The sequence below is a fragment of the Vespa mandarinia genome, chromosome 7 (genome assembly GCF_050613455.1).
Source record: "Vespa mandarinia isolate Hongniang chromosome 7, ASM5061345v1, whole genome shotgun sequence".
NCBI lineage: Eukaryota > Metazoa > Arthropoda > Insecta > Hymenoptera > Vespidae > Vespa > Vespa mandarinia.
Window position 1 is genome coordinate 3,983,659 of NC_140816.1, and position 20,905 is coordinate 4,004,563.

The 20,905-nt window shown below is 30.1% G+C and overlaps 5 protein-coding genes and 1 long non-coding RNA gene across 12 annotated transcripts; 2 read left to right on the plus strand and 4 right to left on the minus strand.

Moving 5' to 3' along the window:
• Positions 1-114: 114 nt before the first annotated feature.
• Ald1 (fructose-bisphosphate aldolase) lies at positions 115-9,673 on the minus strand. Of its 3 annotated transcripts, none has more exons than XM_035863859.2 (6): positions 9,533-9,673; positions 3,177-3,386; positions 2,348-2,791; positions 1,763-2,116; positions 1,221-1,361; positions 115-1,060 (listed from the first exon to the last, which is right to left on the minus strand). In XM_035863859.2, the coding sequence occupies exons 2-5, from the start codon at positions 3,381-3,383 to the stop codon at positions 1,266-1,268; spliced, it is 1,101 nt and encodes a 366-aa protein (XP_035719752.1). In that variant the 5' UTR covers positions 3,384-3,386; positions 9,533-9,673; the 3' UTR covers positions 115-1,060; positions 1,221-1,265. The 3 variants fall into 3 exon arrangements, with proteins under 3 accessions (XP_035719752.1, XP_035719750.1, XP_035719751.1); XM_035863857.2 differs by lacking the exon at positions 9,533-9,673 and adding an exon at positions 5,131-5,281; XM_035863858.2 differs by lacking the exons at positions 1,221-1,361; positions 9,533-9,673 and adding an exon at positions 5,131-5,280.
• On the minus strand, positions 9,533-12,088 carry LOC118440464 (uncharacterized). The gene is made up of 6 exons (XM_085658373.1): positions 11,697-12,088; positions 11,297-11,613; positions 11,001-11,220; positions 10,738-10,917; positions 9,827-10,666; positions 9,533-9,721 (listed from the first exon to the last, which is right to left on the minus strand). Exons 1-5 carry the CDS (start codon positions 11,715-11,717, stop codon positions 10,535-10,537), a joined length of 870 nt encoding a protein of 289 aa, XP_085514499.1. The 5' UTR covers positions 11,718-12,088; the 3' UTR covers positions 9,533-9,721; positions 9,827-10,534.
• A 366-nt stretch (positions 12,089-12,454) lies between these two features.
• On the plus strand, positions 12,455-14,671 carry LOC118440589 (uncharacterized). 4 transcript variants are annotated; one of them, XM_085658372.1, is made up of 3 exons: positions 12,455-12,698; positions 12,933-14,178; positions 14,251-14,660. In XM_085658372.1, exons 2-3 carry the CDS (start codon positions 12,989-12,991, stop codon positions 14,378-14,380), a joined length of 1,320 nt encoding a protein of 439 aa, XP_085514498.1. In that variant the 5' UTR covers positions 12,455-12,698; positions 12,933-12,988; the 3' UTR covers positions 14,381-14,660. The 4 variants fall into 4 exon arrangements, with proteins under 4 accessions (XP_085514498.1, XP_035719746.1, XP_035719749.1 ...); XM_035863853.2 differs by having other exon boundaries at positions 12,951-14,178; XM_035863856.2 differs by having other exon boundaries at positions 12,459-12,698; positions 12,994-14,178; positions 14,251-14,671.
• Positions 14,672-15,317: 646 nt separating this feature from the next.
• On the minus strand, positions 15,318-17,427 carry Rnft2 (ring finger protein, transmembrane 2). 2 transcript variants are annotated; one of them, XM_035863850.2, is made up of 5 exons: positions 17,164-17,427; positions 16,738-16,976; positions 15,979-16,653; positions 15,647-15,862; positions 15,318-15,578 (listed from the first exon to the last, which is right to left on the minus strand). In XM_035863850.2, the coding sequence occupies exons 2-5, from the start codon at positions 16,936-16,938 to the stop codon at positions 15,345-15,347; spliced, it is 1,326 nt and encodes a 441-aa protein (XP_035719743.1). In that variant the 5' UTR covers positions 16,939-16,976; positions 17,164-17,427; the 3' UTR covers positions 15,318-15,344. The 2 variants fall into 2 exon arrangements, with proteins under 2 accessions (XP_035719743.1, XP_035719742.1); XM_035863849.2 differs by having other exon boundaries at positions 16,738-16,992.
• A 268-nt stretch (positions 17,428-17,695) lies between these two features.
• LOC118440598 (putative citrate synthase, mitochondrial) lies at positions 17,696-20,301 on the minus strand. Its single transcript, XM_035863869.2, has 8 exons — positions 20,060-20,301; positions 19,768-19,980; positions 19,331-19,669; positions 18,939-19,144; positions 18,504-18,636; positions 18,230-18,424; positions 17,992-18,093; positions 17,696-17,914 (listed from the first exon to the last, which is right to left on the minus strand). Exons 1-8 carry the CDS (start codon positions 20,171-20,173, stop codon positions 17,696-17,698), a joined length of 1,521 nt encoding a protein of 506 aa, XP_035719762.2. The 5' UTR covers positions 20,174-20,301.
• Positions 18,891-20,505, plus strand: LOC146872886 (uncharacterized). Its single transcript, XR_014982341.1, has 3 exons — positions 18,891-19,104; positions 19,397-19,660; positions 19,749-20,505. It is a non-coding gene; the product is annotated as an uncharacterized LOC146872886 (long non-coding RNA).
• Positions 20,506-20,905: the final 400 nt, after the last annotated feature.

A 20,905-nucleotide genomic window follows, 5' to 3' on the forward strand; every position in this document is an offset into this window, starting at 1 on the left:
GACACTGACGATAATATAATATAATATATATATATATATATATATATATATATATATTTCTTCTTAGCTTTTTGTTTGTTTATATATATATATATAAATATAAATATATATATATATATATATATATCATAGTATTACAGAATACAGTATATAATAATGTGTATTCGTATTTGTATGCGTTTATGCGTAGGATGTGTAATTTGTGTCATCGTCGAATTTGTTTACTTTGTTTTTCATCATAAATTTGCACATATGTTTGTTACATATTTTTCTATTCTTTTTCTTTGGTTTTCTTAATAATCTTCAAAATATTTTTACGCTTCTGCTCGAACATCCTCGCCTTCGAAGTTCAGAATGAAAATCGTGTACAGAGAAATTCATTGTTTTTTTATTTCTTTATTTTTTTTATTGACGAACGATCGATAATATTTTCAACGTTATTTTTGCTTAGCGTTATTGTGCGCAATCACATTTGAAAAATCTCTGCGATGAAATTACGCGTTTGTTTCATACATATGATATACCTTTTTAGGGTTATTTCTATGAAACTTATGGAGTAAAAAGACGATTAAAAACGAAGTTTTATTAATCGCGAAGGAAATTATCGGTGAATTTGTAAAATCGAAGGTTAACATCATGAAAAATATCGCAAAAGATCGCAACGATCATCGACGATGATCTCCTTCCATTTTTTCCCTTTCTTTATTTGTTATTATTATTTCTCTGATTCGTTATTATTATTGTTACTATTATTATTATTATTATTATTATTATTATTATTATTATTATTATTATTATTGTTATTATTATTATTATTTTATTATTATTATTATTATTATTTTATCCTTTTTGTTCAGAATGTTAAATGGATCTTTTCTTTTACGCTATTTCTCAAAAGAATGATCGACGATGATCGTATTCGACAGATGAACTGAATTTCTAAACTATTATTAACTGAACATTTCTTCTAGTACGCGTGATTTGCTACAAAGAGCGCAGCATCGCCGGCAGCTCCTGTGACACCTCCCGCGTATTTTCCAAGTGCCGATTCGCTGTTGGCCTGTTAAGAAACAATGATAAAACATGTATTTTTTTTTTTAATGAAATACGTAATAAATAATATTTTCAATAATGGCAAAGAAATTGATAATTTTTTGAATATAAACGTTAATCTTATATTCCAAATTTATAATATGAATTTTATATTGTTATGTACTCACTGTTATAGTAGTATATAGCCTCACACAGAATAAGGAAAAACAATTTTAATATACATGCGATTTGATGTATAGAGAAGTGTCACCAGCTTTGCTAGAAATACTGCCAGCAACGTATTTGCCTTGGCAAGCAGCACCGTTTGCCTAAATAAGCACACAATTCATGGACATGCAAAAAAAAATTAGCCACTATTCCACTATACAGAAAAATCAATGGTGTATCATTGAATACGATAAACGTTGTGATCGTAGTATTAACAATAAACAATAAAATTAGTAATATTATTAGAAACTATAAAATACCAAGAAGAAACAAAGCTAACAAACAACAGATAAAAGAATTTGCTGCGTTAGACATAGATAGAAAAAGTAAAAAAATAGAATATAACAGAAAAAGTAAGAAACATAACATATTACACAAGCTAATTTAAAATATAGAAAAAGTAAGTAAGTATACATATTGATTGGAAAAATATTACATATAAAAAATTAAGTATTATAAAGAGAAAGTAGCATAAGATAAAATGTTATACATAAAATGGTACCTTAGCCCTCTTGATAAGTTCGTTCTGTCCCGCGGACACTTGATCATTTTTGCCAGCCCAGGCACGAAGAACGGAGGCTTGAAGAGCCCGACCGTAGCTGAAGGTCAATGCCCAAGGTTTTTTAACTGGAAACTTATTGATGGCGTCCAAGTTCACGGAGGCTTCTTCTTCGGATTGTCCACCACTCAAGAAGGTGATACCAGGTACTGCGGGTGGAACTGTACGCAGCAACGCGGTTACAGTCGCTCCTGCGATTTGTTGAGGTGTTGCCTTCGTTGGACAACTTTGACCCGGTGTCACCATGTTTGGTTTCAAGAGGGTTCCCTCGAGATAGACGTGATGATCGGCTAACGCCTAAAAGTTATAATTTAAATAATATAATACTAGTAAAACAAACAAAATTTGGAAAAGATTCGGCAACTTCACTAATCCTTTTAAATCGTTAAAGTATCAGTATGAAATAAAATTTAAAATAGTGACTGTTGCATCATTTGGCAAGATCTTGTATCATTCAGCTGACACGTTTTATTGCGACATTTTCCCATTTAACTCTTATATATATAAATGGATAAATATTTTTCTAACCTTGTAAACAGCAGAGAGAACCTCTTCCGTGACCTGTTGGCAACGAGCAAGATCGTGATCACCGTCAGGAAGGATTTCGGGTTCGACAATTGGTACGATTCTTGCACTCTGACAGATCGAAGCGTAACGAGCGAGAACATTCGCATTTTCTAAGATGGCGAGCTTGCTAGGCGTATCATTCTTGATCTTAAGAACGCATCTCCACTTGGCGAAATGACAGCCATCCTTCTTGTACTGGATGCAACGTGCTTGGAGGTCATCAAGTCCCTGAGTCGTACATTCATCATTGGTACCAAAGAGTGGTACAACACCCTTGTCGACCTTGATACCGGGAAGGATGCCACGTTGTTTCAAGAGCTCGACGAATGGTGTACCGTCGTCAGCCTTCTGGTATAAAGTCTCGTGGAACAGAATCACACCGGAGATATGTTGTCCAATCACGTCCTATTAAAATAACGATTTTTAATATTGAAGAAAGATGTAAAAAGTTAATTAAGCACTTAAAACTTGACTGTGTGAAACTCTAAAACGATATTCTAAATTTAATTTCTTGTTCCTCTGACTTGTCCGAGTAATCGTTGAAATTAATTAAAACGTCAATCGATACTGATCGATGATGGACAATGGACGCGTATGTAAACTACAAATGAACGTGGACGTTTAGCATCGATTGTGAATATAACAAGTAAATAAATAATTTAAAATTGTAACTACGTGACAAGAATTATTATACGTATTATTCGTTCATTGACTCGCTCCTTAATAAATATCATTGATAAAGAAGAAAATGTAAATAACAACTTAAACCTTTTGAAATATAATGGCGTACCTTTGCCGCGGTGAAAAGTAATTGTCTGTATGCTCTTCGATTGTCCTCGTTGTTCTCAACATTGATATCCTTCAGACGTTTACCGATCGTGGCCGTAGATTCGTCAGCAGCGAGAATTCCTTTTCCAGGAGCAACAATCTGTTCGGCAAGTCTTTTCAATTCTTCCTTCAGCTCGGGCTCGAGCTTGTCGTACTTTTCGGCTACCATTTTCTACGAATGGAAGTTAATTATTTTTTATGTAATTTACTAGATTAAAAAAAAAACAGAATAGATAATGAAGGAGAAAATGAAAGGGCTGTTGTTTCGTTTGTAAGTTATTACACACTAAAAAGTTTTTTGAATAGTTGTTAATATCGGTTGCTAATGGAAGTCCTTAACGATGCATAATTATATTGTCCTCATACACATACACACACACACACATTATATTTTCATTTGAAATTTTTTTCATCGATCCAACAACTCGTAAACATATACAGTGTCCCAAAAGATGTAACCTATACTTCAAGAGCGTATTGACTGGATCCCATAAAACAACTTATTTAACTTGTTCATTTCCTTCTCTTCATAAATATACGAGTTATGCTAATACTTAAAACAAATGATAAAAAATTAATCGTGTTAGATTATTCATCGCATTTAAGCCTATCTAAAAATCAAGTAAATCGTTTTATGTCTTGTATGACAAGTTGTCGGACGACCAACTTCAAGACCCTGTATAGCATTGGTCGCGGAGGTCATTGGTTTCTATTAAAAAGTAGTTCTATGGGATCCTCTCGATACCTTCCTGAATTATGGATCAAACCTTATAGAACACCCTGTATATTCTTAGTTAATAAAACCTATGTTTCATTTACATTTAAATAACTTGACAAACTTGAAATGAACTATCCGATTCGAGTGGTTGAACAATGTCGTTGAAAGTTATTATCATAGAAAGATAATGTCAAACTTACTAGAAACGTGTACAATAGAACTTATTAAGTAAGTTCTTGAGAATTCGGGAGAGAGAAAGTTTGAAACTTGGTAATTATTATTGAACCAAAATGTTGCTTTTGTCAGAGATAGCGCGGCATCGGCATTTTAAGATGGAAAAAAAAAGAAAATACACGTTTCATTCAAAGACATTCAAAGACGTTTACCTACAATTCCTATTCACGCAATCTGCGTGTGACGTCATAGCTGAAAGTGACGTACTGAAGAGCTTATCAATAAAACGATATCAAAAGAAAAGACGATTAAAAAAGCAACGAGCTGTACGGGCTTTTGCTACGATTAGAAATCGGTAGATAGCTTCGAGGGAAGCAATTTTATTATCCTTATATAAATTATATAAATGATACGATAGATAATATAATAATTTTTCTATTTAAAATAATTTTATTTCACAATCATTAAATAAATCATGATATCACCTTATAAATAGTAATTACATCTATCTAAATAATGTACGTGTATCTACATATGTATAAATATAGTCTTCCCAATGTGATATTATTAAGTATCCTATGATTATCATATTCCTATAATTAGTTAATCAAATTATAAAATTGCGCCACAAAGAGGGAATTATCATTAGTCGACGCTAAACCTATACGATTAGTTACCGAAGCATGTAGTAAAACTACAAAGAATGAGCTTAGCTTGAGAAATAAAAATTAAAAATAATTTTGATCCAAATAGATCTTTGCGAGCTTATGTGCAACGAATACAAAAACAATATGACAATCGATCGTTGTAAAAAGAAAAAAAAAGAACAAGTAGGATTAATATTTGATTGTTCATTAAAATAATGATTGTATAAAGAAAAAAAGAAAGGGTTATCGAGTAAATAAATCGACTATATATAAATCATACGGTCTACAAAAAATATCGATCCGAGATATTATAATTAACTGGATAAGAACGTGCGGGAGATTCTTCTAAATATGATAGCAGACTCGTCACCCTTTACCTTCATGTTCCATCGTCATTATGTTCGGTCTAGGTCCAATGACCGTAAATAAGCCCTTGCGGCGTCATCCTCGTCGATGGGGTGACGCGCGCGCACGTACACACATTCGCATACATCACGAATACCGATGGTATTAATAATAAGAATAGAATTAACGATAATAATTGTGTTAGTAACAATCTCAAAGATATATATATATATATATATACAGATATATATATATATATTTATATATTTGCATATAAATGGAGGAGGAGAGAGAAAGATATAAAGACCAACGATAATGAAGATAATTAAAATCACAGATAATAACATCAGTAATTATAATTATAATGAAAGATTAGAGCGATAAATAATAAATATCATGTCACATTAATAGAAAAAATTCTCGTTGATGTTACTCTTCGTAATATAGAATGCTCGTTCCACGTCATTTCGTTAAAAAAATAGAAAAATAAAAAAAAGAAAAAAGAAAAAACTGAATAATTCACGAAATAATAATCGCATAGGAAAGAGAAGATTAGAATGAGAAAGGGTAAAGAATAGTTGAAAAGAAAAGAAAGAAAAGAATAGAAAGGGACGCGATCGGTCGGCCCGTACGGGCCGACCGAGGGTCGTCCTATAACTAATGTGACGACTACATCCCTTCTCTCAATGACTCGATGAGAAAAAAAGAAAAAATTAAATTAAATGGAGAAAAATAGAACAGATGGAAAGATTCGTATTAGAAAGAGGAAAAGGTAGAGATAGATAGAAAGAAAAAAAGAGACGAAGGGATTAGGAAGAATGAAAGGGAAAAGAAGACGGATAATCACGCACTCGCGTTTGCAACGAGCGCGAGTCACCGACTGACCGTTCGCGGGGCTCCGACTTCACTCGCACCCCCTATTCGTGATTGCTTGATGGGGGTGGGAGAAGAACGTGTCGATGGGGGTAATGGCGTCGTTACGCTGGCAAACCTGGCTGCAGTGCGGTGAATCCACCGCAAGGCAGCTTTCATAAAGGATCGACGGAAAATGTGCAAATGTGCGTCTCTCTATCCTTGTATGTATGTTTATATGTATATGATAGAAAGAGAAAGGGGGTGGTTGGCATTCTACAAACCGCAATGCAGCACGCGCAGACGTTCTTTACTTGCGCATGCGCGCATTATAAAATGGTAGTGGGGTATATAATTCCCCCTGCGTGTTCTGAATTCATGACCCGAGGATACCTGTCTCCCTGCTTACTTGCTGTTGCAAAGTTCTTGCGGACTAATGAAATAGATGGGGAAAGTATATATTCTCCCATGGGAAACGTATTTTTTAATGGGCGTTATCTTTCTTATAAATTAAGTAAGAGTTATGTTAGAATATTACTCTCTGTGAGTTTAGATAAGAGATATATAAATTTATATTTTTTAGGATGTTGGTAGTAAGGATCATTGGTCATCGTTTTGTCTTTTTCATTGGTTATGATCGATAAATATCTTATGAAGTACAGAACTTTATAATTTCAAGATACACATATACACAATTCGAAATACATATATTCTAAAAATGAAAATAATACCTATACAAAATTTATTCAGAATAATTTTCGTAGGTATAAAATCGACATTTGTAGATAATTGGTGCACGGTATACGTAATCTTATGTAAATTTCGACACTCTACTTCATTGTGGCGCAACAAGATAAACCTGTTTGTCATTGGTTAACTGCTCTCACAAGAGATATGCAATTTCAATGATAAAAAACGAAAATTATTAAATAACGGTTTTTTACTTTTACGTTTGAACCTAAACAAATTCACAGCTGTTGTCTGTAATAACAATAAATTACGGATATCACATGTTTTGTTAAGAGGGGAAGGGGATTATTTTACGAAGAAATTTTTGTAAAAATAGTATTAGTAAGTTAACGATTTTGGTATGTCGCTCGATAAAACGAAAAACATCTTACGCCTATTTTATTTCACTGCACAGGCGTACTGTCAGTTTCTAAACTAATTTCATAATCGTTTGAACAAACAAATACATATATTCAAAAAGAATATAATATGTTACCGAAGATCACACTGAACTCGAAGAGAAATTCTGTGAAGTCTATAAATAAATTTTGTACGAAAATATATATATATATAATTCGACATACGTTGGTATGTGCGTTGTGTTAGATAATAATCTAAATTTTTCGAATTTAAGCAAAACCATATAATCTAAAACGTGATTTTGTTATTCGATATTTTATTATTTATTATCCATATGTTTCATGTACAAAAGAATGTATAGTTCGTGTTAGATAACACGATATTGCTGAGTATTGCCGACAGCTGGGAAAGTTGGAAATTGCCGACACTTGCACAACAAGAACATTCGTAATCAATAAAAGATCCACGAAATTTAAAAAAATAATTAAAATGTTTAATTGCATCTATAATAAAATAACAGCGTGTCTTATTTACGTTATAATACGAAATTGATTAATTTTTGAACTCGAAATTGTTCAATAATATGTTTTGTATTCATTTTAGATAAGCTACTCGGTGAATAAAGTTCAGGGTCATGATAACATAATCGAAAAAAAAGACCAATGTCTCTCCCAAATAATCCATATTAAAAATGATAATTAATATTATCATATTTTTATATTTATCATAATCAATTAGATATGCTCGAAAAGAAAAATTATTTGGATTGTAGATAAAAGTGGGATTGTAAGTTGGAGACAACATAGTTGGAAATATACAGAATAAAACATTTCACTGCCCTCTATTCGTTAATCAAATAATCAACAGAAAAGTCGACAATGCAGAAAACAGCATATTTATTATATCTTATCAATATTGTTTCGTAGTTGATCCTGATTTATGTAAATACTAGTATATATATAGTATAAAAACAAACAAATAAAATCTAGTGTAGATATTGGTATAAAAAAAAGAAATAAACAAAATTGACTAACGGAACGTACGATTATTAAAAACAGAAAAAAATAAACTGAATGAAAGATAAAAATAATACGATCGAAATAAATACCTAGGTTGCCTATATTAACACGTACGACAGTTGTTTCGACAATGTTTCAAATGACGAAATTCGAAATGCATGTGAACCTTTGATGGGTCTCAAATGTAACACACGTGGAATCATTATTTCATGCGCGTGTTAAGTGACCTCTTTAGGTTGTTTAATATAAATCTATTCGATAGCTTTATACATACATCTCATTATTTATATTATATCATCAATACCTGAACACATTGAAATTATGATTCTTAATTCATTGTAATATACGATAGCATTTATTGCTTACGTTATTATTTATATATTTATTTTGTATTTAAATAATAACGTATCGAAATTTAAAAATGTGAAATAATTAATAAAACTTCCTTGATATCTATTTAAAATGATGAATAAACTTATTAACCATGAACATGAACGGAATTTGATCCACTTGATACTGATCAAAATCTATTAATATAAATCAAAACAATTATTCTCAATAACCATAAAAGGAATATATTAGATGTATTACTAAACATTAGTACATTTTTCATATTTTATGTATATAAACGAGATAATAAAAGACTTAAATCGTAAGAATATTAAAGATCACACATTCATGAGTCATATGTCAAATGTAAGTTAAACGTGTTTCCACTTGCATAAATCAATCCTAGCTTAAATCCTATTGCAACAATTGTTTATTACTTTTATAATATGATTACAGAATGATAATATCTATAAAATAAATTGATACTATATCGAACAGGAAATTGGCATCACTCAACGTTTTCCTTTTTGGCCAAGTTTCATTATTCGCCAACTTTCATTTATTGCATTTAAATAAAGGTTGATACATATATATTATACCATTCTAAGAACTACTATAGATCGACTTACTACGTATTTCTTATTATTTTAACCTTTAAGATCGATTGTCCGAAGAGTAAAGATTCTCGATTTATCTTTTTACTTATTTCGTCTCGAATATAGGTTAGTTTTCACATGACAATATTACAAAAGATAATAATTGTATAATTATTATATGGTCCTGATAATAATGCATGTTATATGATTATTTCTATAAAAATATACGATCCAAAAAGTTTTGACACTACGATATTTATTTATATAGGAGAAAAAAAATTTGAAAAATTAACGTTGGATCGATGTTAGAAAGCAAAAAGATATTCTCATTAACGTTGATATTATTATTAAAGTTAAAGAATACAAAAAAATTGGGTGTCGGCCGAATGTCAGTCAAGGTCAAGTCTTCGTAATATCCTCAATGTTAGCCATCATTTTTTTTCTTTCCACAAACGAATTTCACAATTGTCATTTACTCTCACTTTAAATCGTGGATATTGATTTGTGATAAACGTTCATTCAACAATTAAAATGTAAATTTGACTTACCTATTATTGAGATGGATTCGACTATTGATATTGGAAACGTACACGCACGTTATCGTTATAACCTTCTCAACCGGGGATTCGAGAACAACTGAGGAGAGCAAAGGTGCACGGCGATTTCAAAGTCTCTACATGAGCGCTACTAGCGCATGCGCGATAATGCACGATGTTTCGTGGTGCTCAATCTGAAATCTTTGTTTAAAAAAAGAGACACCAATACAAGATCATAATAGTAGTATGCGGAACTGTATCTTTTGAAAAATATATATATGAAATAAATGTTTAAAATAAATATACCTTATATATTTTTTATATGAATTTGTTGTTTTTTTTTAATGAAAAATTATGACGAGATTTTTTTGAAATTCCAGATTGCTACGTCACTGAATTGCACCACGTGGTAATTGGTTTCATTCGAGGGAACAGCTAGCAAGCGTTCATTGGTGGAATTCCGTGAAAATGATGACATATTGACCAGTAAAAGAGTAATATGTAGTCTGTTATGTGTAATACGTCTCAGCTGGCACGTAGCATATATTCGACGAATCAAGCACGTACGCAGTTATGTTTTATTGAGAACCTTCACTTTAGAGGTCAACCAAGGGCACCTTCTTTCGACATTCTAGCTTGAAGTTTTATACATTTTTTTCACTGTTAAAGCTAATGTACTCTTATGCAAGATCTTTCGCATATCCTTGTAGATTTCAACGAATAAAATAACGCACGTTCGTATTGAAAACATAAACACGAAATATATTTATTCTACTTTTTTACATTAATGATTCCAGATTTCATATCAAAAGGCAGGTCATTCCGATAACCGTTCACTGTTTTTCTTGTTTAATAGATAAATATAATACATTTTTGTTGAAAAAATAAAGTGATAAAATTGCACTCATCCAATCGTTTAATTTAATTGGTCTTGCAATTTCGTCAATATATATTTTCGTCAATATAATCATCTTTGATTATCCGTAAATATTAAATATTTTTTCATTGATTATTTTATTGGCATTGGTCTTGTATGTTGACTTTTCCAAGTGATGCCTCGGAGCATAATTTAGCTTTCTTCAGAAATACTGACTGAGCTGCTTCTACATTCGCTACTTTTCCTTTCCAAATTTTCATAGCTTCGTTCTTTTTTATTAAATTAAATAGCGAAATATTATCATAACATTCTAAAAAAGATTTTATATTATGATACGTACTTGTAAGTAGCGACCATAACAGAAACTCAAAGTCCATGGTTTTTTCCCTTCTGACGTATTTATTGCGTTCAAATTTAATATCGGATCTTCGTCGGTCTGTCCACCACTTAAAAATAAAATCGTTGGTACGGCCGGAGGCACCGTCCTTTGTAACGCTTTCAAAGTATAATCGGCTACGATCTAAAAATAAATGAGCATATATTTAAAATCTATCAGTTAATAATTGAAAAATGGTACCATTTTATTTATAAGCATCTACTCACTTGCGATGTGTAGTTTGTATCTTTAACACCCGGCAATACCATTGCGAGTTTCAGGATTATACCCTCTAAATAAACTCTGTGTTCGTTTAAAGCTCTAAATACAATAGACAGTACCTCTTCGTGAATTTGTAAAGCTTTTTCTATACTATGTTCTCCGACAGATAATATCTCTGGTTCCACGATCGGTACCAAACGAGCACTTTGACATATAGTCGCATACCTAATCCAATAAAAAAATTTTTTATATGTAAATCTATATATAGATTATATATGTATTCGACATAATGGTGGTTCACCTTGCAAGCGTGCTCGCATTTACCGACATAAGCAATTGACTCGGTTTCGTTTCTGAAATTGAATAAACACATCTCCACTTGGTAAAGTGACAACCTTCTCGTTTGTATTGCATACATCTTTCCTTTAAATCGTCCAAGCCTTCTGTCGTTGACTCATTTTTGGTACCAGAAAGATTAATCAAACCTTTATCAACTTTAATACCTGGCACGATGTTCCTTTGTTGAAGAAACTCAGCAAAACTGATGCCATCGGTTGTTTTTTGATAAAGTGTCTCATTATGCAATATAACACCGCTTATGTATTTCATTAATTCATACTAGACTCGTAAGAATTGTTTTTATCGATAAGATTTTCATATTTTTAATACTAAATCAAATATTAGTTTGTCGATTGATTTACCTTATTAGCAGAGAATAACATCTGTCGGTAATCTCGTCGAAAATTTTCTGTATTTTCTATTCCAAATTCTTCAAATTGATCATTTAAACTCGTAGGCGATTCGTCACTAGCTAATAAACCTTTTCCAGGAAAACTAAGTGCTTCAACGATTTTTTGTAATTCAAGAGACGATGCTGTATCGAGATCGATAAATTTCTCTTTCTATATATTATATGAACTTTTCAATGTAGAATTAATTATCTCCTTTTTAGGAGATATATAACAAACATTCATATATAAATATTGCATTGATAATTATATTATATTATTTTCTTAAATAATAATAATTACTATTACAGAAAACAAACTGACTTTGTCCTTACAGAAACACCTTGGCGCTACTGATGCCATTTCTATTGAGAATTACACTTTTTTATATGTTGATACACTTTCATTCATTTTTAATTTTTTTGCGTAATATTTACGAAATATAATTTTCAAATTAACCTTCAAATTTAGAGTCCATACATTTTTGATATTAATCAATGTAGTAATTAAAAAAAAAAATTGTAAACAAATGATTGTTTAACTTGAAAGAGTTGACAGATTTTTATTTTTTATTTTTTTCTTTTTTAAACATTTTATGTTAAAGGTTTTTTTTTTCTAGCATTAAGAAGTATTCAAATATATATTAGAATAAAAATAAGAATAAAAAGAATTTTTTTTCTTAACGATTAACATTACCATTGCGCAACATAATTTCTTTTTATGAAAACCTCTGTTATAGTAAAATATAGATGGTCTACTATCAGTATACACAAACATGAGGGGTTGCCTTTAATCTCGCTTCAGTTTTCGAAATTGAGAACGATGAGGTCGGTTGAACTTTTCATGTTGCCTCCATATAGAAATAGTTAAATAATCCAATCATTCGACTGCCTCATTTTACGTAAAAGTCTTATTCTATGGAGTAATTAACTTTGGCGATTAGTAAGAGAGGTTAACGATCGGTACGAATAAAGGGTGAGAGTGTGATTAAAAATTAATTATAATTAACTGAATATTACGTTATAATATATATCTCAATTGTGTATATAACATTATATATTCATTAAACAATTACTTATACGATATAACATGATAAAGATAGTTTGTAAAAATTTCGTAGATAACTAAATAAATATAAATATGGAGGCAGGATAAATATAATTTTTTGTAATAATATTATAAGAAATATATTATAACGATTGTAAACAGGAATATATGATTTGTAAGGAATTAGATATTTATATATTCATCTCTACAAATTGATTATGAGTGGCAGAGAAAGTAACGAAACTAAGTGCGAGAGAAGCTCTAGAAGCAAACGACATAGAATGAAAGAACAGACGCAATCTACCCATAGCGATGGATCTGACAGCAAATTAAAGAGAAGAAGTGCATGCAGTAAGGATAAGAGAAAAAAGTCAAGACATAGAAGTAGCTCGAGTAGTTCCAGTTCTTCCAGTACTTCCAGCCATGATGTTAAATTGCAGAAAACTAGGAAAAAGAAAAAAGATGATGATCGTACATTTAAAGAATATAAGAATGGAATTATACCACAAAGAATGGACAGGACTGTGAACAATTATAAAGGTTCAAGAAATTACAATGTGCTCCCACATAATTTCAGAGAACGTGGTAATACAAGTATGAGAGGATCATATAAATATGGAAGATTTTATAATAGAAATAGAAGAATACCGTATAATAATTATCAATACTACAGGCGCAATAATGAGGGGAGAAATTATTATACACATTATAATAATAGAGTACCTAATTACAATAGATCACGAAATAATCAAGATCAAAACATTGATTATCAAAGAAATTCAAACAAGGATGCATCTAATCAATTTGTGAGAGAAAGCAATTCTAGAGACAGCAGTTCCAAACAAGAGAAATGTTCTTTAAAAATAGATAAAATACAGAATATAAAAACCAATGTAGATCCTTCCCATACAAAAACTAGAGAGAAAAGAAAAGCTGATTGTTTGGAGGGAAAGCCTGATCATCGTACTCAAAAAAAGAGAAAAAGAAGATCTTCCTCTTCTTCAAGTTCTTCCAGTACAAGTAGTACTAGCAGTGGCAGTAGCAGTAGTAGCAGTACTAGTAGTAGCAGCAGTAGTAGCAGCAGCACCAGTAGTACCAGCAGTTCTGATTCTTCTGAAGATGAAAGAAAACGTAAAAAACAGAAGAAGAAGGCTAAAAGAGTTAAAAAAAATGTAAAAAAGCATAGAAAGAAGAGGAAGTTAAAGAAAAATCCAAAGAAGAAGTTGAAAAAGTCATTGGCTACTGAAAATAAAAAACGTACTTCTGATAAATCCAAGGATACTGTTACAGAAATTTCACCAGAAATGTCAGAGAGAGCCAAATTAATGGCTCCTATTACAAAAGAAGAATGGGAAAAAAAACAAAGTTTAATACGTAGGGTATATGATGAGGAAACAGGAAGATATAGGTAATCACATATATACATGACAATATACATATATGCCTTTTTCATAATATCATTATAATAATCATTTTTTAGATTAATTAAGGGAGATGGCGAGATAATAGAAGAAATTGTTAGCCGAGAACGTCATAAGGAAATAAATAGACAAGCAACCAAAGGAGATGGAGATTACTTTCAAGCACGATTAAAGGGAAACATTTTGTGAATTATTTTTATATATAATAAAAGTTACGCTTTTTTAATAATTATTAAGTTATTGTGAACATCAGTATCCTGTATTATTAAATCTCTATTATTATATCTGTTTTGTAATGTCTCAGAAACAGCTTACGATCTAAGATATTTTAAAACATAATGTTTGGACAAATCTTGTAGTTCATAATAAAGTTATAAAATAATTACTTTGTTTGCAGTATACTTTAATAAAGAAAAATTATATATTGGTCAGAGTATTAAGAATATTTTTTCATCTGAATAAAATCTCATCAATGACATCGGCAGCCACTTATATAGATTTAACGTAGTTCTTATATTTTACTACTAGATGGTGTTTAATTTTGATCATCAATCAATGATATTTTGAATTTATAAACATAAGACTATTATTAGAATTAAATTAATGAAATTATCGTATTAAAATAGGCACATTTATATATTCTTAAAGCACGTATTATTTCAAAACATCTTATGTATTTATTGTTATAATTACTAATAATTTGTAGTATAAATTTTTTAAGAACTTATTACTATGAATTTTATGTGCATAATATTTTACATGATAATAATTAATATAATAATAAAAATGTATAGTTAAACTATGATGCTTGTAAAATATATATTTTTTAAAACATGCAAGAATTCAATTGATAAAAAAATAAATCGATCATTTTGTCTGTACCTTTTTCAGAAAAGACTTAATAAATCTTATCTTGCAATATATATATATATATACACACATATATATACATATATATATACATATATATATACATATATATATACATATATATATACATATATATATACATATATATATACATATATATATACATATATATATACATATATATACATATATATATACATATATATACATATATATATACATATATATACATATATATATACACATATATATATACGTATATATATATATAACAATTTACTATTTAATACAATTGAACAAACAATGTTGTATGACCATCATGGTAAATTGCATCGTCTGCAATTGGTGCACGACATAATGGACATGATCTTCCCCTAGTTAGCCATGTTAATACACAAACTTCACAGAAGATATGTTGACAATTCAGCCTGATAGGTGAATTATATTCTTCATGACATATTGCACATATGCCACCAGAATCTAATAGTTGCTCTACAGATGGACTTTCTCCTAAGCTCTAAGAGAAATACAAAATTATAAAATTTGACTTAATAAAATTACTAACATCCAAAATTAGTAACATACCATATTATGCACTAACTTCAATAATGTTTTAATGAACAATGTTACACATGATAGTAAATCATTTCCTTTACTGATAGTATATACTGCAGATAAGAAAATTCCTACTATTCTTTCTGGGCCTTGATATGTTTCAGTCAAATAATATGTCCATGGTTGAATTGGTGCAACGCATCGACATAGTTGTGATGTAGCCTCTACCATCACATAAAATTTTCCCTAAATAAATATTAATTATTAATAATTTTTTGTCTTGTATAAATATATATTGTATTTTAAAAACTTTATAATATATATAAAAGAAACTCTTGTAAACATAAAAATGAAGTACTTACACGTTTGTGAAATGCCAGCAGTCTTACAGGTAAACAAGTTAAGATCACTTTAAAAACAATAGTGATCAATTTTAGAACAAAATCTGTTACAACTACTGACCACAGAAGCTCTGAGATTGAAAGAGGTTGAGTTGTAAATATATGTATTTCAAACATAACATTTAAGAAGAGAAAGCAACCTGCTATGAAGCACATAATTGACAATAAAGATGTCCAACTTCTGTTTTGTTGTTTGGCAATTTCATGCTTAAGATCATTATTGGCACATATGAAAGTACTCAGCAATACTATAAAATTTAGTATCCCTGCTCGGTGATCATAAATGCCTTTAACTAAAAGTATTAAAATATAGGGAACATATCTTTGCAATATACGTAATAGTTCTGCTGCTTCTGGATTTCTTTGAAGTCTATTTTGAGCGCTTTCATCTCCATTATTATTATGTGTTTCTGCTGCCACTTCATTTGCTGCTTCACGTATATTATTTAAAAAATTATCTGTTGTTGTGGTACGATGATTATGATGATCATGTGCAGGTTGATTATGCATGCTTATATTGCTTGTTGTTTGATCATCAACATTAATTACATAGGTATCTGTAGAAGGAAGAACTGTTCTTGATTGATTCTGAAGCCTTTGAAGATTTAAGAGAGAGCTTAATGCAATGCGAGGATTCTATAAAAAATCAAATTAATTAAATAATGAGATATCCTTAATAGTATTAAAATATGGTAAAATTTTCTCATATATATAACGTACAGTACGTGTTCGTTCTATAAAAGGTCTAATTTCTTGAAAAGTAGAAGACAAGTTAGCCAAAACTCTGGAATGTTGGTTTGTTCTTCTACCAAAATTAAACATCCGAGTATTAGTTATAAATCCAGATGTTGTTGAATTTATTGAATGAGTCATAAGTAAACTTGACACTGGCCTTATCTCATTAGTATTTATTTCGTGCATATTGATTCTGCTTTCCGATATTTCTATTCTTTCCGTTTCTGCCATCATATATCTCTAATGAAATATTTTTCAAAATTGCATTAAAACAAATGAAGATAAGAATTTAAATTTTAAATTCAAATGTAGAACATATTTTTGCATTAATTTTTATACTTTTTTAATCTTCGATCCTTATAATAAAATATTATATAACAAATAAGAACATTACGATTTATAACTATTTACAATTAAATGGTATTCTTCTTGCCATAAATTACAGTTTCTGAAAATTTTGTTCTATTCCTTTTTCTGATAATATAAACTCTTCAAACCGTTCTTAACAGGTAAACACGTCTTTTGCGCATCCTAAAGATCGTACAATAAATAATACGCAATTAAATCCATGATAGTTATTTTGGCACGAACAGTTTTATCACTGAATTTTACAATTTTAACAGATTGTTATTTTGCTGTGGTCATAAGGACACAACTTGTACGTAATAAACGAAGCGCCTGTGAAATTATGAAAATGCTTCTTTGGCGGGAGCCGCCATATTGTAATCATGATTTCAAACAAATACGAACATATACAAAGTTTCTGTTTTATTTCATTATCAAAATACATTGAATTATTATTTTTTTAATCATGAAAATGTGTATTTACGTGTATATATGTATATAACGATTGTTTCATAAATATTTACAATTTTTTTTTTTTTTTATAATAAACTCAACATCGTCTCAATGTAACTCATTTGTTATATATCTTCACTAATTATTACGAAGTAAATTTTGTTAAATGTTTAATTCGAGTCCTTTTTTTCATTTTATTACGAATATCTCGAAGCGAATAAAAATATGTATATGTACTGTTTGATTTTGGTTGTTCGATTGGTGCATTGATCGCTCTAGTCCAAATAATCGAAGCAATTGCTCCCAATGCGCGTGACATACAGAGTAATACTTGATTGAATTTCATATCTTTCAGTCCATAAAACTTTGAACAAATACAGCTATTATTATGTCATAATTCAATTAATAACGAAGAAGAAATTTCTTGGATTTCAATATTACCTGAAACATTGGAGCAGCTATGCTGTTAACTTCTGGAAAGATATTTTTGTTTTTCGTATTTTTCATCAGAAATGTCAAAACTCGCGTAATATCTTGAGAAAGCTAAATTAAATAAAAAATTTTCAATTAACTTTTAACAATAATTCTATTAATTGTTAAACGTTCATTTATGTAAATATATCATAACGTTCATATATATATATATATATATATATATATATATATATCGATCACTCGCCTTTACTTCTGCATCACCAGGTAAATATGCTTTAACATGATTTAAAAGTGCCGCGTAACGTGAATCGAGGAATCGAGTTTCCTTATGTCCAATCAATTTATTTTCTTTAATAAAAGACGTCAAAAAATCTTTCAATGTTTCTTCCTTAGGTTTAGTACCCAAAATACTTTTTACTTTTTTTTGAAATTCCATGTACTATATTAATATAAAATGATGAAGTTTCCAGACATTTATAATTATAACATATTAACATAATGTTTGCTTTTTGATTTACTTGAAACATCGTTCCCGTAATCGGTTCATTTTCATAAACCAAAACTCCTGAAGCTAATGCCTGACTAATATCTAAGTATGAAGCTCCCGAAATTTGTGTTATATGTACACCAGGTACACCACCATCTTCATCGCTAAATTAAAAATTTTCTTTTATATAATTGTCGGTAAAAAATTCTCACATGATAATTGTATATTTTCAATAGGAAATATCGTAGCCATCTAGTATGAAAATGTATAAACTAAAACTTTGATAACTCTTTCGTTTTATCATCGAATAATAATAGTGTCGATAAGTTAGATTGTCGATAAGTTCGATTGTCGATAGATGAATGAATACATCTGTTGCACATATATATCGTATATGCAACAGATGTAATGATGTTACTAAAGTAAATGATGATGTTACTAAAGTAAAAGTGAATTAGAAACGTACGCATTTAAACTGACGTATAAACGAAGGAAATCTCCAACAGATGTTGTCCTGCCTTTTAAATCCTCCGAAGTATTGCTCAAACATTCTAAAAGAAAATCTATCCAGTCACCTCCTTCCGTCACGTTTCTCAACTCTCGACCTTTGCCAACGAGGCCAATAATGGCTGGTAACGCTGCTAATAGTTCCATGCTGTCCTCGTAAATATGCTTAAAAATAAAAGAGAAAGTATTTAGAAGAATTATTACATCGTTTTACACATCCAAGAATTCTTACATTTGACATTTATAACAAAATGAATACTCGTTGGAATTAACGTGTACAATTTTCAAAACGAACTAATTTACCTTTAAAAAAAAAAATAAAAAAGGCAATCATCTTTTTTTCCCTGTTACCTCCCAATGAGTATGATTCAGAGCTCCGTTCTGAAGAGCCTTTTTTGTGTGTTTATCTGTTTGAAGAACAGTCAAAGCGATCGCGAGTCTTCCCAATGGTGTCACGTTGTCCGGTAAATTTTGAAGAACGGAACCAACGATTCCACCACCTGGTCCTAACCACCATTCTTTTCTTCTTTGTCGTCGAGAGGACCAATCATTGATCAATGAATTTGTCTGTTCTTGAGTGGGTACGTCGCCGGTTAATAGTAACCAAAAAACAGCTTCAACACTTGGAGATGTTCCATTACGTGGAAGAAGATTTAAAACTTCTGGGATAGTTAATCCACGGTACCTAATCTAATAAATATGTCTATCCTTTATACGTATATATAAACCTAACGAATACAATTTTTTTTTTGCTTTCTTTTCTTTGTAGATTAGGTAATCATCATTACCCCATACTTGGAATCATTTTCAGACGTTTCTCTGACCATTGTATTGACACCTTGAAGACCATCGTATACATTGTCCACAGTAATACGACTGATCACAGACTGACCGTGTTCTTTTCGGAAATTTCGAAGGAGATCATAATGAACCGGAATTTTTTCGCACAGAGCTTCCTTCAAATTTGTACTTGTACTTGGAACGCCTCTCGTTGTACTGACCTTCATAAAAAAATCTTTTGCTATAGTCAATAATTATTACATAAATGATCATAAAGGATTCTAATTATAATGTTCGAACCCTTAGCACGTATCGTTGTCCTATATTCGAATTAGATTTACAAATGCCAGTAATTCTGTAACCTCTTTTTTGATTCTTCGATGCGATTTGATATCCAAAGCTTTTCAATAACATTTTTTTCGGATTTTCTTCGACAATTCAGACATAGCTAAATAATCTCAGACTTAGAAATTCGTTTTCGATTTGATATATTGTTGATTGAAATATTAGTATTTATATTACGATAATTTTGATAATTTTTTACCCCATTGCCCAGCCATGATTATGCCAAAGATAAACATTTCATGAATGATCGTAAAACAAATGAGAAACGATAGGAAAATATATCAATCAAATGAAAAAAATTCTATTAGGTATTACAAAAACAATTCTCCTTGGAATTTTTTATTGTACGACTTCGGAATAGAAAATAAAGAGTCACGTTTCACACATAAAATAACACTTCTCTCTTTCCTGGGTACAAAGATTTTCAACGAACACGCGTTTTGTATCTTGTATGTGTATATATACATACATGTATATATGTATATATACACACACATACACACATCATGTGGTCTATAATTAATTTACGTATATCATATCGTACAATGTATGTATACGATATACATACGTTGCCTAGATAGCTTTAAATAACAATCCGATTAAATACCGGAACTAATAAACAACTATATATATAGTATATATATAGTATATATATATAGTATACATATAATACATATATAGTATATATATATTATATATATATGTGTATATATATATGTATATATATATATATGTACGTATATATATCACGAAGTCAACTCGCTCTTTTTATCCTTAGAAGCTAAAATACAAACTTCTTTA

Coding starts and splice junctions, on each gene's coding strand:
- Ald1 (XM_035863857.2), bottom strand. Junction 2,792..3,176: donor TACTTTTCACCGCGGCAAAG/GTACGCCATTAT, acceptor TTATTTTAATAG/GACGTGATTGGACAACATAT. Junction 2,117..2,347: donor TTCTCTCTGCTGTTTACAAG/GTTAGAAAAATA, acceptor TATAACTTTTAG/GCGTTAGCCGATCATCACGT.
- LOC118440464 (XM_085658373.1), bottom strand. CDS start 11,717: ATGTTATTCTCTGCTAATAAG. Junction 11,614..11,696: donor TGTTATTCTCTGCTAATAAG/GTAAATCAATCG, acceptor TTACGAGTCTAG/TATGAATTAATGAAATACAT. Junction 11,221..11,296: donor AATGCGAGCACGCTTGCAAG/GTGAACCACCAT, acceptor TTATTGGATTAG/GTATGCGACTATATGTCAAA.
- LOC118440589 (XM_085658372.1), top strand. CDS start 12,989: ATGAGTGGCAGAGAAAGTAACGAAACTAAGTGCGAGAGAAGCTCTAGA. Junction 14,179..14,250: donor GAGGAAACAGGAAGATATAG/GTAATCACATAT, acceptor ATCATTTTTTAG/ATTAATTAAGGGAGATGGCG.
- Rnft2 (XM_035863849.2), bottom strand. CDS start 16,986: ATGATGGCAGAAACGGAAAGAATAGAAATATCGGAAAGCAGAATCAAT. Junction 16,654..16,737: donor TTATAGAACGAACACGTACT/GTACGTTATATA, acceptor GATTTTTTATAG/AATCCTCGCATTGCATTAAG. Junction 15,863..15,978: donor TGCTGGCATTTCACAAACGT/GTAAGTACTTCA, acceptor ATATTTATTTAG/GGAAAATTTTATGTGATGGT.
- LOC118440598 (XM_035863869.2), bottom strand. CDS start 20,173: ATGTTATTGAAAAGCTTTGGATATCAAATCGCATCGAAGAATCAAAAA. Junction 19,145..19,330: donor TGAATCATACTCATTGGGAG/GTAACAGGGAAA, acceptor TTTATTTTTAAG/CATATTTACGAGGACAGCAT. Junction 18,425..18,503: donor TTACGGGAACGATGTTTCAA/GTAAATCAAAAA, acceptor ATATTAATATAG/TACATGGAATTTCAAAAAAA.